This window comes from Nerophis lumbriciformis, linkage group LG28 (genome assembly GCF_033978685.3).
Source record: "Nerophis lumbriciformis linkage group LG28, RoL_Nlum_v2.1, whole genome shotgun sequence".
Classification (NCBI taxonomy): domain Eukaryota; kingdom Metazoa; phylum Chordata; class Actinopteri; order Syngnathiformes; family Syngnathidae; genus Nerophis; species Nerophis lumbriciformis.
Window position 1 is genome coordinate 15,090,567 of NC_084575.2, and position 13,580 is coordinate 15,104,146.

The 13,580-nt window shown below is 37.7% G+C and overlaps 1 protein-coding gene across 2 annotated transcripts in view; it reads right to left on the reverse strand.

The window, feature by feature from the left end:
* Positions 1-13,580, reverse strand: part of LOC133570887 (low-density lipoprotein receptor-related protein 1-like) — a 281,878-nt gene that overhangs the window by 158,319 nt on the left and 109,979 nt on the right. For both annotated transcript variants that reach the window (XM_061923679.1, XM_061923678.1), the window contains exon 3: positions 3,791-3,928. In XM_061923679.1, the coding sequence (XP_061779663.1) occupies positions 3,791-3,928 (138 nt within the window). The remainder of the gene's footprint in view (positions 1-3,790; positions 3,929-13,580) is intronic.

Here is a 13,580-nt window from a genome sequence, read left to right on the forward strand (position 1 = left end):
TGAGAGGCTTATTTTCATCCTTTACTTGTCTTTTAAATAAGTGCCTCGTGCTGTATTATCTTGTCAAATTAATCGAGGCTGTTTAGAAGTTCAAACCAAGTTCAATTTATGAACTCCATCTAATTCTAAGTTTTTTGTTCGGGCTTAAATAGCTAAAACTGTAAGCTGTCCTGCATTGGGAGTAGAGACATAGTTTTAGACTCTTTTGAAAACTAACCAGCTGAATTTTCGATCCAGCAGTCAGAATCTAAATGAAACTGAATCGGGATGGGTACTTTTCACACCAATTTCCGGTACATGGGAATTGATACCGGTACTCAACGATAACAATTTGTGGTACTTTTGTGTGTATACATGTGGTAATAATTGTTCATTTGTTTGATAATGATAAACATAGCCATGTTTTTATTTAACAGTAGAGGTGGGACTCTTTGGAATCCTCACAATTCCATTCCAATTCTTGGGGTGACGATACGATTCAGAATCGATTCTCGTAATATATTATTTGGTATATAAATGATAATAAACAAAACAGGTTACAACGTACCTACTCAGTGGCATAGTGGTTAGAGTGTCCGCCAATAGATCGGTAGGTTGTGAGTTCAAACCCCGGCCGAGTCATACCAAAGACTATAAAAATGGGACCCATTACCTCCCTGGGTTGGAATTGGGGATTAAATCACCAAAATGATTCCCGGGCACGGCACCGCTGCTGCCCACTGCTCCCCTCACCTCCCAGGGGGTGATCAAGGGGATGGGTCAAATGCAGAGGACAAATTTCACCACACCTAGTGTGTGTGTGTGACAATCATTGGTACTTTAACTTTAACGTATATGTGCAGTGTTGGCCTAAACAACTTCTTAATTTTAATTTTGCATTTTTTTTACAGAACTCACAAAATTGTAATCAGTCAGACAAAAGAAAATAAGAACAACCCCAACCTAATCTCTGCTTTACAATACTTAGGAGAACAATTTGCACAAAGCAATTGAGAAGACATAGAATACAATACTAAAAAATAGGAAAAACAAACAACGAAAGCAACAGCATCATTGATAATAATAATAATAATAATAATAATAATAATAATAATAATAATAATAATAATAATAATATTATCATTATCAATAGTTGTTTAACGTTTTTATCCCAAAAAATGTAATGTATTCCATTTTTTTTAATTAAGACAGAATTCAGTATTACATAATTCTTTTTTTTGCCATTATGAATTGTGTCGGTTCGCATTACTAACGAGGAGCGATCGCATTGTAGTCATTCTACGATTCCTGCACGTTCAGCATGAGTGTGCGTGGAATTCGTGCCAGGCCTGTGTGCGGATCAGTGTTCTCACACTTGTCAAATTTGCCAGACTTTTGGTGTTGAGTGAGCCCAGGTAGCAATCAAGTGGTGCACATAGATAATTAACTAACCATTGGTTATTATGCTCACACATGCCTAATCACTAGACCAGGGGTGTCAAACGTACGGCCCGCGGAACAGGTTTTATCCGGCCCGCCGGATGAGTTTGCTAAGTACAAAAATTAGCTAAAATTTTTGAATGAAAGAAACTGCTGTTCTAAATGTGTCCACTAGATGTCGCAATAGCAATTCTTTGTATCTTTGTAAATTATGCTACATATGTAAAACAAAATAAACCACATGATGTTAGTGCACCAGTCAAGGAAAATGAGCAAACTACATAAATAACATCCTGTAATTTCATTTTGATGTTATTTTTTATCTTGATAGATTGAAAATTAACACCAATGAGTTGACTGATGAACATGATCACATAATTTATTCAGAAAGTATAAATAACGACAAATAAAGATAGAATACCATTAACCGCAACATGTAAGTGTAAAAAAAACAAAAAACAACAATATTATGATTTGTACATTTTCAGAATGTGCTTGTTCTATTTTTAAACAAAGAAAACTAACTGAAGTTGTCCTTATTTTTAAGTTATCGTGCCGTGATTTTACAGTCCGGCCCACTTGGGAGTACATTTTTCCTCCATGTGGCTCCCGATCTGAAATGAGTTTGACACCCCTGCACTGCACTTACGGTATATTTAATTCTACACTTCCATAAAGAGTTGTCACAAGGATATTAGTCACATTGCATCCCTTTCCTTTTTAAATCATCTTCTCACTCTGAAACAATCAACGTCTTTGCAGCATTTGTCAATACTTCACAGTCGCTGAGCTAAGATAATGATGAGAATCTCCCTCCTGGCTGCTTCTTTGATTGACAGTGGCTTAGGAGGCTCATCAAAGCCAAGTAACGGATGAAGACAACAATGCAGGCACACACACACACACACAATCTCAGGTTTGTCAGTAGCTGCGGACAAGGTCGATATTTTATAGCATAGACACGGCGCATCGATTCGCTCGGGCCTTGCGTATCTTTCTGTCGCTCTCCCAATAAACACTCGCCACTTCAATCAGGCGGTGTGCTGCACAGAGTGGATGTGTGATTCATCCTTGAATAGGCTTCATGCGGAGTGCAGTCAAAAGTTTACCACACATGCAGAATGTCTGAACCCATTGCAGTCTGATATTATCACCCTGATGTAGTATGCAACTCTGCTACAACTACTGTAGACTCACTCTTACAACAAAGCAGGTAGATAATAAAAATAATAATATTAATAATCATTGATTAGATTTATTGAGCGCTTTTCTAAATGATCAAAGCACTTTACAGAGAGAACTCATTCACTCTGCATTCACACTTTGTGGTTGTTACCCAGCAGGCACAAGACAGTGAAACAACGTTGAGAGATTATATTGTAGCGTCCCGGAAGAGTTAGTGCTGCAAGGGGTTCTGGGTATTTGTACTGTTGTGTTTATGTTGTGTTATGGTGCGGAAATGTGTTTGTCATTCTTGTTTGGTGTGGGTTCACAGTGTGGCGCATATTTGTAACAGTGTTAAAGTTGTTTATACGGCCACTCTCAGTGTGACCTGTATGGCTGTTGACCAAGTATGCGTGGCATTCACTTGTGTGTGTGAAAAGCCGTAAATATTATGTGACTGGGCTGGCACGCAAAGGCAGTGCCTTTAAGGTTTATTGGCGCTCTGTACTTCTCCCTACGTCCGTGTACCACTCCGTACAGCGGCGTTTTAAAAAGTCATACATTTTACTTTTTGAAACCGATACCGATAATTTTTAAACTGATACCGATAATTTCCGATATTACATTTAAAGCATTTATCGGCCGATAATATCGGCAGTCCGATATTATCGGACATCCCTAATGTTAATCAATCTCATAAAAGAAAATAGAGCAACCCCAACATCAACCCAATCCCATCTTTACAATACTTAGGATAAAAAATGTAGAAAGCCATTGAGAAGATATACAAATATAATACTAAAAAAATGAAAAACTAAATTTAATGAAATTTAACCAATGTTTTTAGCAGCCCTATAAGCTACATTTGTAGCCACAACTACCCTGACAGAAGCGTGGCTGCCAATTTGCCAAATTAACGGCCTGTCCGACCACCACCAAACATTCATTCACTTGCATAATGTGAGTGGCACTGGAGGCAAGGTGGGTGAAATGTTGTGCAAGAACACAACGGCAGTGACTAGGATGGCGGAAGCTGGATTCAAACCAGGAACACTCAAGTTTCTGGATGACCGCTCTACCATCCCAGCTACGTCGCCCGCATATGAATAGTTTTAAGATAAGCACACAGAACACATTGCTGGTAGTAATAACAATTTATCTCTGAAATAAGGTGAAATGCGTGGATGAGCGCGACATGGAGTCATACCTCTGCAGTGCGGTCCCTCGTCCCAGCCGTCAGTACAGTCCGGAGCCCCGTTGCACAGTTTGCTCATGTGAATGCACAGCTCTGTTCCTGCACACTGGTACTCATTGGGAGGGCACTTTAAGATGGCGCTGTGTGGGCCTGGCAAAGACATACACAAATATGCTCAACTTTAGGAATGATCATTAAGTAATGCAGACAATCTTGTTTTTTTATTTGTTTGTGGAGCGCACTATTGGGCTGCCACCAGCAGAGGCGCTATTCATTTAGTCTCAGCTAGTTTGCTTTCTGAAGAAGTGCTACACAAGGTCAGCTGTGGGTAGTTGCACAAATTTCACACAATGGCAAAAGCAGCATTAGTCAATACAGAGTTTGAAAGAGGAGCTCAGAACAATCCTATTGTTTTAATCTAATAATTAGATGGATAGACAGATAGATAGATAGCAGTGACGTGGGGCCTCACCTGCCATCATGGAAAGAAAAAAAATGTAAAAAGAAAAAAAAAATTATTAAATTGTTATATGTATCCAGTGATTATACTATAAAGTTATTTCCCATTAAACTTCACCAGTTTTAGATTAATTTTATTCAAAATCACTGAATTTTCACATTTTCCGTTCAAATACTGAGAAGAGACTTGCGGTGAGTCAGCAGCTAGTTGAGGCACGTCACTGAGTTGAGCCTCACCATGGATTGCGCAATGACTCGGCTAACTGCTGGCCTGCTGTGCAGTGAGACCGTATTGCTATATGAATTATATTATACATTTCCATAGTTTAGTTAGCTGAGGTATATAATGTACAGTGTATTTTGTCAACAACTGTATGTGTGTAACGCATTTCTTGTGCTGAGCAATCATAAAACTGCTGCAAAGACGCACTGTGTGAGGCTCGCAGTAATCCCGCCTCCTGGTGGTAGAGGGCGCTAGCGATCCCAGGGAGCATCTCTGCGACTACTCGGCTGCAGAAGAAGTGACAACAAGCAGCAACAGTTAGCAGCGATCGTTTATTTTTTCCTCTTTTTTCCTCTTAAATAAAACCGTTTTCTAAACTGGACTTTCAATCGAAGCAGGAGGTAATACTTAAAGGAAGATCTCGAGACAGAGAGACTTTTAAAACTGAAGAAAGATAAGGAAGACTTCTATAAACAAGTTATCGATGCTTTTGTTCAGAAGGAGCGGCGCATGGACTTCATTTATAAGTAAAGGTAAGACCATAATAATGTTTTTTTAATTAAATGTGCTTTTTTGTGTGCTACAGATTGTATGTGTAAAGTTAAAGTTAAGTTAAAGTATCAATGATTGTCACACACACACTAGGTATGGTGAAATTTGTCCTCTGCATTTGACCCATCCCCTTGATCACCCCATTTTTGGTGATTTAACCCCCAATTCCAACCCTTGATGCTGAGTGCCAAGCAGGGAAGAATGCTGGTATGAGCTTTTAAACATAACCCGTTAACCGCTGCCAATCAAATGGTGAATAAGATACTCTTTAGGGTTCATATGTTTGTAAATCTGACTGTGATGAAGTCAGTGACTCACCAGCCATCAACCTCACCGCACGTCACTGATAGATAGATAGATAGATAGATAGATAGATAGATAGATAGATAGATAGATAGATAGATAGATAGATAGATAGATAGATAGATAGATAGTTAGTACTTTATTGATTCCTTCAGGAGATAGAAAAATAACAGATAGCTGATCGATGTTTTCCCCCCTATGAACAATAAAGGAATAAAACGTCCATACCTGATTAGAGTTAGGGTACCAAACTCAGTTCCTTAATGTCAAAGAGCAACAGACAGAAAAAAAGTAGCTATCGGTGCCTATTTTTTAATGCTAAATGAATGCAACGACACATTAGTGCAGCGATCCAGGCACTGTAGGCCAGGGGTCGGCAACCCAAAATGTTGAAAGAGCCATATTGGACCAAAAATACAAAAATAAAATCTGTCCGGAGCCACAAAAAATTAAAAGCCTTGTATAAGTGTTATAATGAAGACAACATATGATGTATGTGTCTATATTAGCTATAATAGCCTACTATCAAAAAAAACTATGTACCATAGGCTGACGCAAATCTTTGTTGACAGAAATGTTGAAATGTAATATTTATGCTCCACATTTTTACAACATTCAAAATCATTAGTAAAATGGAGGCTTCTCAGAGGGTGAGATAACTCCTGGAAATTACTGGCTTTTAATGGCCAAAGGTATAGATGTGTGTGTTCAAGTTAAAGGAAACGGCAGGCTGTCTTCTTCTAATGGATTTATTACAATCTTTGCAAGCTGGGTAATGTTTGTTATGGTCTATAACGGTACACAAACAACTATCAGAAATGCAATCTATATTACATACAGATAATGTGTCATGAGACATTCAAATATGAATCAAATTAAGAGGACTTAAAGGAAACTAAATGAGCTCAAATATACCTACAAACGAGGCATACTGATGCAATATGTACATACAGTTAGCCTAAATAGCATGTTAGCATTGATTAGCTTGCAGTCATGCACTGACCAAATATGCCTGATTAGCACTCCACACAAGTCAATAACATCAACAAAGCTCACCTTTGCGCCTTCACGCACTACATTAAAAAGTTTGGTGGACAAAATGAGACAAAAAATGGAGTGGCATAAAACATGTCTTAGAAAGTCGGAGAAAGTTGTAAATGTAAACAAACTACAGTGAGTTCAAGGACCACCAAATTTAGTAGGACAAAACGGCGCTCGCCAAATAGTCTCTAATCACTGAAGCATGTTTAATATAAAGAGTGTGATTTCTAACAATTAGTGAGGTTTGTGTCATGTTTGTCCTTCTACAGAAACCATATTAAATTTTTTTTTTTTTTTTTCCTCATCTTTTTTCATTTTTATACATTTTTGAAAAAGCTCCATAGAGCCACGAGGCCGACGCTAAAGAACCGCATCTAGAGCCGCGGGTTGCCGACCCACGCTGTAGGCCAAAGTGGCCCAAATCGGGGGTTTTTTTTAATCAGATTTACAATGTTGACACTGCAAGTAAATTGTGATTTTTATCAGACTCCAGTGTAAACACGAATGTGGCCCCAATGTGGCCTCAATGTCACTTGCATGCGCAGTGCGGTAAAGTAAAACAAAGGAAGTTGACCAGGAGGAAGTCGCTACTACTACAAAATATAAATGAGCGTTTTTTTTACGTGAAAATAAATGAAGGGTAATATAATGTATGAATGGATGTATATAATGTAATATATTTGTGGGGATTCTAATTAGAGAAATGCGTTAAAATGTATTATCGGAAATTATCAGTATCGTTTTTTTTATTATCGGTATCTGTTTTTTTTGTTTGTTTTTTTGTTTTAACCCAAAAAACCTCCCTCCCCCATTCACACTCATTCACACAAAAGAGTTGTTTCTTTCTGTTGTTAATATTCTGGTTCCTACATTATATATCAATATATATCAATACAGTCTGCAAGGGATACAGTCCGTAAGCACACATGATTGTGCGTGCTGGTGGTCCACTAATAGTACTAACCTTTAACAGTTAATTTTACAAATTTTCATTAATTACTAGTTTCTATGTAACTGTTTTTATATTGTTTTACTTTCTTATTTATTCAAGAAAATGTTTTTAATTTATTTATCTTATTTTTATTTTTTTATTTTTTTAAAAGTACCTTATCTTCACCATACCTGGTTGTCCAAATTAGGCATAATAATGTGCTAATTCCACGACTGTATGTATCGGTTGATATCGGTATCTGTAATTAAAGAGTTGGACAATATCGGAATATCGGATATCGGCAAAAAGCCATCATCGGACATCCCTAGCTCTAATCTTTTTGTGGCTGTTAAGTAGAGGAGACACAAACATCACATAGATCTACGTGAGCTTTATTTTTCAACTCACATGTAAGCAAATACGCCACAGCGCCAATTCTGGTCCTTTAACATTCACTATTTATTCGGAAACAATAGAAATAATATAGCCTATTATTTGCGCATTATTGACAAGTGATGCACCTAAATGTGGTTGTCCTAAACAGACTTTGCTCACCCAAACCGGATGAAATATTCACTTCTGCTAACATCTGCGTCTTTCCCGGTGCAAGCGAGTGACGTAGCTCGCCCGAATCTGACAAAAAAGTCACATACGGGCAGTGTTGGGACTGTAACGCCGCTACTTTTGGCGGTAAATAGTAATCTAACGCGTTATTTTTTATATTCAGTAACTCACTTACCGTTACTACATGATGCGTTACTGCGTTATTTTGCGTTAATTTTTTATGTAGTATCGGCTAGAAACTGAGAAGATCTGAGTGTATTTTATTGGAGCGCTGCAGAAGAGGCGCGCTCTTTGTGTGTGTATGTGTGTGTGTGTGCTAGTAAAGAGAGACACACTTCACCTCCTAAGCAGCAGCGGCTGGATTTTAACGAGGCACTGCTAGCCAGGACAACATTGATAGAGCCATTGCAGCACTAAAGGTACACTCAATTCTCTTATATACTCTTTCATTCTAGACTTCTAGAGTGGTTGAGTATGACATCACTCTAAATGTATAGACTATAAAGTTCACAAACATAAAGAGGGATGCTAGTGGGCCAGGCCAATCTTTCCTTATCTCTAAACTAAAACTGGGGAAATGTGTAGAGTGTTCTGGGCTTCAGACATGATTTTATTTCAGAATTCCTTGAGAGAGAAAAATGCCTGGTTAGGCTTTGTGTATGTAGTGTGTGCCTTCCTTGGTTTACAGCTATGTTGTTATTATGCTGTTTGTTACTTATGTATGTTATGTTGCAGCTATTTAAAATAGTTTTGTGAATTAGTTCTGGCCCGAAATAAATTGGCCCTTTGAAACATATCTTTGTCTTTGTGTGTTGTATGTAGACCACATTGCTTAGCAGAGTTCAGTGATGCAAATGCATGTCAAGTTGATCAACAGATTGTATTATTCTCCAGTGAAATAACAGTACTGAAATGAAGGCTAAAAGGGCATTAAAGGAGGCCTTATGAAAAATAAAAACTATAATATATATATATATATATATATATATATATATATATTTATTATTTTTATTTTATTTGTATTTTTTTGGCAGTTATCCAAAAAAATTGATATTTTTTTAATCAATTAAAAAAAATTTTTATGAATACAATTTTTTTTCTTAAGAATCAATTTCAAATATAAATTTTTTTGGATAACTGCCAAAATAAATAAAATAAATAAATTAAAAATATATATATATATATATATATTTTTTAATTTTTTATTCAAAAATAATATATATATATATATATATATATATATATATATATATATATATATATATATATATATACACACATATATATATATATATATATATATATATATATATATATATATATATATATATATATATATATATATAATTATTATTTTATTTGTATTTTTTTGAAAATTGATATTTGAAATTGATTCTTAAGAAAAAAAATATTATTCATAAAAAATGTTTTTAATTGATAAAAAAAAAAATAAGGAATCGGTTTAGAATCAGATTGAATAACAATGTCTATTTTCTGTATTGTTTTTTTCAGCACAGCTTACAATTTTTGCGATCGCAATTACTGTTCTCACACAAAACTAGGACCCGTGTTCTGCACACCTTGAAATCTGTCAACAAAAACATAAGCAGCTCTTGTATTGAATCATATTAGCTTGTGCTAACAGTATATTCAAAGGCCACAAGTATGTAATAAAAATATGGATGAGTACAAACAAACACATTTTTGTAAGGACTTTATGAAATGAAGTCTTTACCTCAGAAAGCACAAACATAGCATTTTCCCCCAAAGTGTGACATCCTATCTGTCTGAACACTGTTAGATCTCAAAGCATGTAATGTATACCAGCTAGCACCTCCCATCTCATCCATACTAACATCGCTTGAGGACCTCAAAGGACCTCTCCAAAGACGTGTTGTCCCCATGATCTCTTTCCACCAAACGAAACAAGCTGGCAGTAATTAACCACTTAACATGTGGCCGGAAGGCTCTTGTCACTTCACAACATTTACAACCAAGCTTTACAGTGCTTGCAGCCGTCTGGACTCTTTAAGCGTCACATTCATGCTGTTGATTCAGTTCAGTGAGGTGAAGTACTGTGTTAGCACAATCTACTTAAAATTATTTGTTGTTTTTCAAAACAGGAAACAATGCAACATTTCAGAGAGCTGCCTATGTCCACAGCAAAGCTACATATTTGAGCACTGTAGATTGTAGGTATTTAAAACTCATCATAATATGTTTATTCACATTATTATTTACATACATATTATATTATTTACACCATGTAGCTCAAGCTTATCATGACTTATGTTGTGTTTTGCTGTGTTTCATATATTTTCCTGATTGCGCTCTTATTTCTTAGTTCTACTTCCTTTGTTGGCATGCCATGCAGTGACTTTACGCCTGCTGTGGGCACTGTTCCATTCACCGGTTCCTGTACGGCAATCACAGGGCTGTACACTTAGCGTTTTCACTATAAACACAGTTGCTACTAAATAAAAAAATAATAGTAGTACAGAAAATAGAAACAATATGAAATGTCCTAAAAAAACACAATTGTACTATTAACACTTAAACAACTCATATACCATACTTGCCAACCTTGAGACCGCCGATTTCGGGGGGGGGGGGGGCGTGGTTGAATGAGGGCGGGGGCGTGGTTAAGAGGGGAGGAGTATATTGACAGCTAGAATTCACCAAGTCAAGTATTTCATACATATATATATATATATATATATATATACGTACATATACATATATATATATATATATATATATATATATATATATATATATATATATATATATATATATATATATATATATATATATATATATATATGTATGTGTGGGAAAAAAATCACAAGACTATTTCATCTCTACAGGCCTGTTTCATGAGGGGGGTTCCCTCAATCATCAAAAAAAAAATCTCCTGATGATTGAGGGAACCCCCCCTCATGAAACAGGCCTGTAGAGATGAAATAGTCTTGTGATTTTTTCCCCACACATACATATATTGCGCTCTACTACGGTATCGAGCACTATTTTTTGGATAACCTTATTAAGACATATATATATATATATATATATATATATATATATATATATATATATATATATATATATATATATACACATATATATATATATATATATATATATATACCTGTATATATATATATATATATATCCTGAAAATATGCAAACAAAACTGTGTTTAGATAATTGATACTTCAAACTTGCATAAATAAATCTTAAAGAATATAACATAACTTGGCTTCTGAGAGCTTCAAAATGTAATGAATAAAATGCTAAAGTTGTTGATAAACAAGCAATTATTTTAATAATTAAATATGGTCATTTTAAATGAATTATTATGATCATTTAAAATTAATGATTTCAACTATGTTTATTTTAATGTATAATTCTATGGCTGTATGTAATAAGGAGTCAGAAAAAATACAAATAAAAATACAATTAATTTTGATGTTTTTAGCAAAATATAGTAAACATGTATTTTTTTTTTTTTTCAATTAATAAATCTATTTATTTTTAGGTAAGATAAACATAATAATACAATGTATCTCTAGTCTGGATGATTTAGTTCTTGTCACCCTGTTGTCCTCCCGTCATAAAGAAAAGGCTGTCCTCACTCAGGTCCGCATGTAGTTGGAGGGGGCGTGGCCTCCAGCTCCATTTTCGGGAGAATATTTGTCCCGGGAGGTTTTCGGGAGAGGCGCTGAATTTCGGGAGTCTCCCGGAAAATTCGGGAGGGTTGGCAAGTATGTCATATACATAAACACAGTGCTATCATTAAGCCTGTAGATCTGTAGGTTGTGAGTTCAAACCCCGGCCGAGTCATACCAAAGACTATAAAAATGGGAACCATTACCTCCCTGCTTGGCACTCAGCATCAAGGGTTGGAATTGGGGGTTAAATCACCAAAAATTATTCCCGGGCACGGCCACCGCTGCTGCCCACTGCTCCCCTCACCTCCCAGGGGGTGATCAAGGGTGATGGGTCAAATGCAGAGAATAATTTCGCCACACCTAGTGTGTGTGTGACAATCATTGGTACTTTAATTTTAACTTTAACAGCAGCTGTTAAATTCATCAAAAAATGTCAGGTTAATTTTTATACTTAGCATACTCATCCCGCGGGCCGGATAAATCCTGTTCGCGGGCCTGATCCGGCCCTCGGGCCTTACGTTTGACACCCCTGGACTACTACACAAGATACAGGCACACATTTTCCCAAACATTTTGGTCAACCTCTTCTACTTTAAGAGGCCATTATAAAGCCATTTCTGTTGTACACATGAGGGCTTCCCACCGCTTTAATGTAAAAGTGATGAGCCTCCTAAACCTATCAGGCCGAGGCATGATTCATATTTCATGAGACAATCAAGGAAGAGAATAGTGAAAGAATAATGAGACCAGAAATGTTGGACTCAGCAGACCAAAACTGTTTCACTAGAAGTTTTGCAATTGTGAGCAGAGATCTTGTTGAAGGTTGAAAAATAATAAAAATACATAACAACCTAAGTATCATACAAAGATCTCCATTCTTTGTTTTCTCCCTTGACGCCTCTGCACTCCAACAAGTTTACAGCGTGACCACAAGGCAGACATCCACAATCCCACTGTGGCAGCAAATGATGACCGAGAAGGAAAAGCAGTGAAACTACAAACACACCATTATCCCAGCCCAGCGAGCCTCTTCGCTGCATCTACATCCAGGCAGAGACAAAACACCCACAATAAGCATGCCAGCGCACTACAGTGGCATGCACACACGGCATGCTGGTGTTTTCCGGGAGATACACTATATTGCCAAAAGTATTTGGCCACCTGCCTTGACTCACATATGAACTTGAAGTCCCATCGCATTCCTATCTTGGAGCATTCAAAGTTCCTTTCACTGGAACTAAGGGGCCAAGCCCATCCATCCATCCATCCATCTTCTTCCGCTAGTCCGAGGTCGGGTCGCGGGGGCAGCAGCCTAAGCAGGGAAGCCCAGACTTCCCTCTCCCCAGCCACTTCGTCCAGCTCTTCCCGGGGGATCCCGAGGCGTTCCCAGGCCATCCGGGAGACATAGTCTTCCCAGCGTGTCCTGGATCTTCCCCATGGCCTCCTACCGGTCGGACGTGCCCTAAACCCCTCCCTAGGGAGGCGATCGGGTGGCATCCTGACCAGATGCCCGAACCACCTCATCTGGCTCCTCTCGATGTGGAGGAGCAGCGGCTTTACTTTGAGCTCCCCTCGGATGACGGAGCTTCTCACCCTATCTCTAAGGGAGAGCCCCGCCACCCGGCGGAGGAAACTCATTTCGGCCGCTTGTACCCGTGATCTTGTCCTTTCGGTCATAACCCAAAGCTCATGACCATAGGTGAGAATGGGAACGTAGATCGACCGGTAAATTGAGAGCTTTGCCTTCCGGCTCAGCTCCTTCTTCACCACAACGGATCGATACATCGTCCGCATTACTGAAGACGCCGCACCGATCCGCCTGTCGATCTCACGATCCACTCTTCCTTCACTCGTGAACAAGACTCCGAGGTACTTGAACTCCTCCACTTGGGGCCAAGCCCATCTCCTGAAAAACAACCCCACACCATAATTCCTCCTCCACCAAATTTCACACTCAACACAATGCAGTCCGAAATATACCGTTCCCCTGGCAACCTCCAAACCCAGACTCGTCCATCAGATTGCCAAATGGAAAAGCGTGATTCATCACTCCAAAGA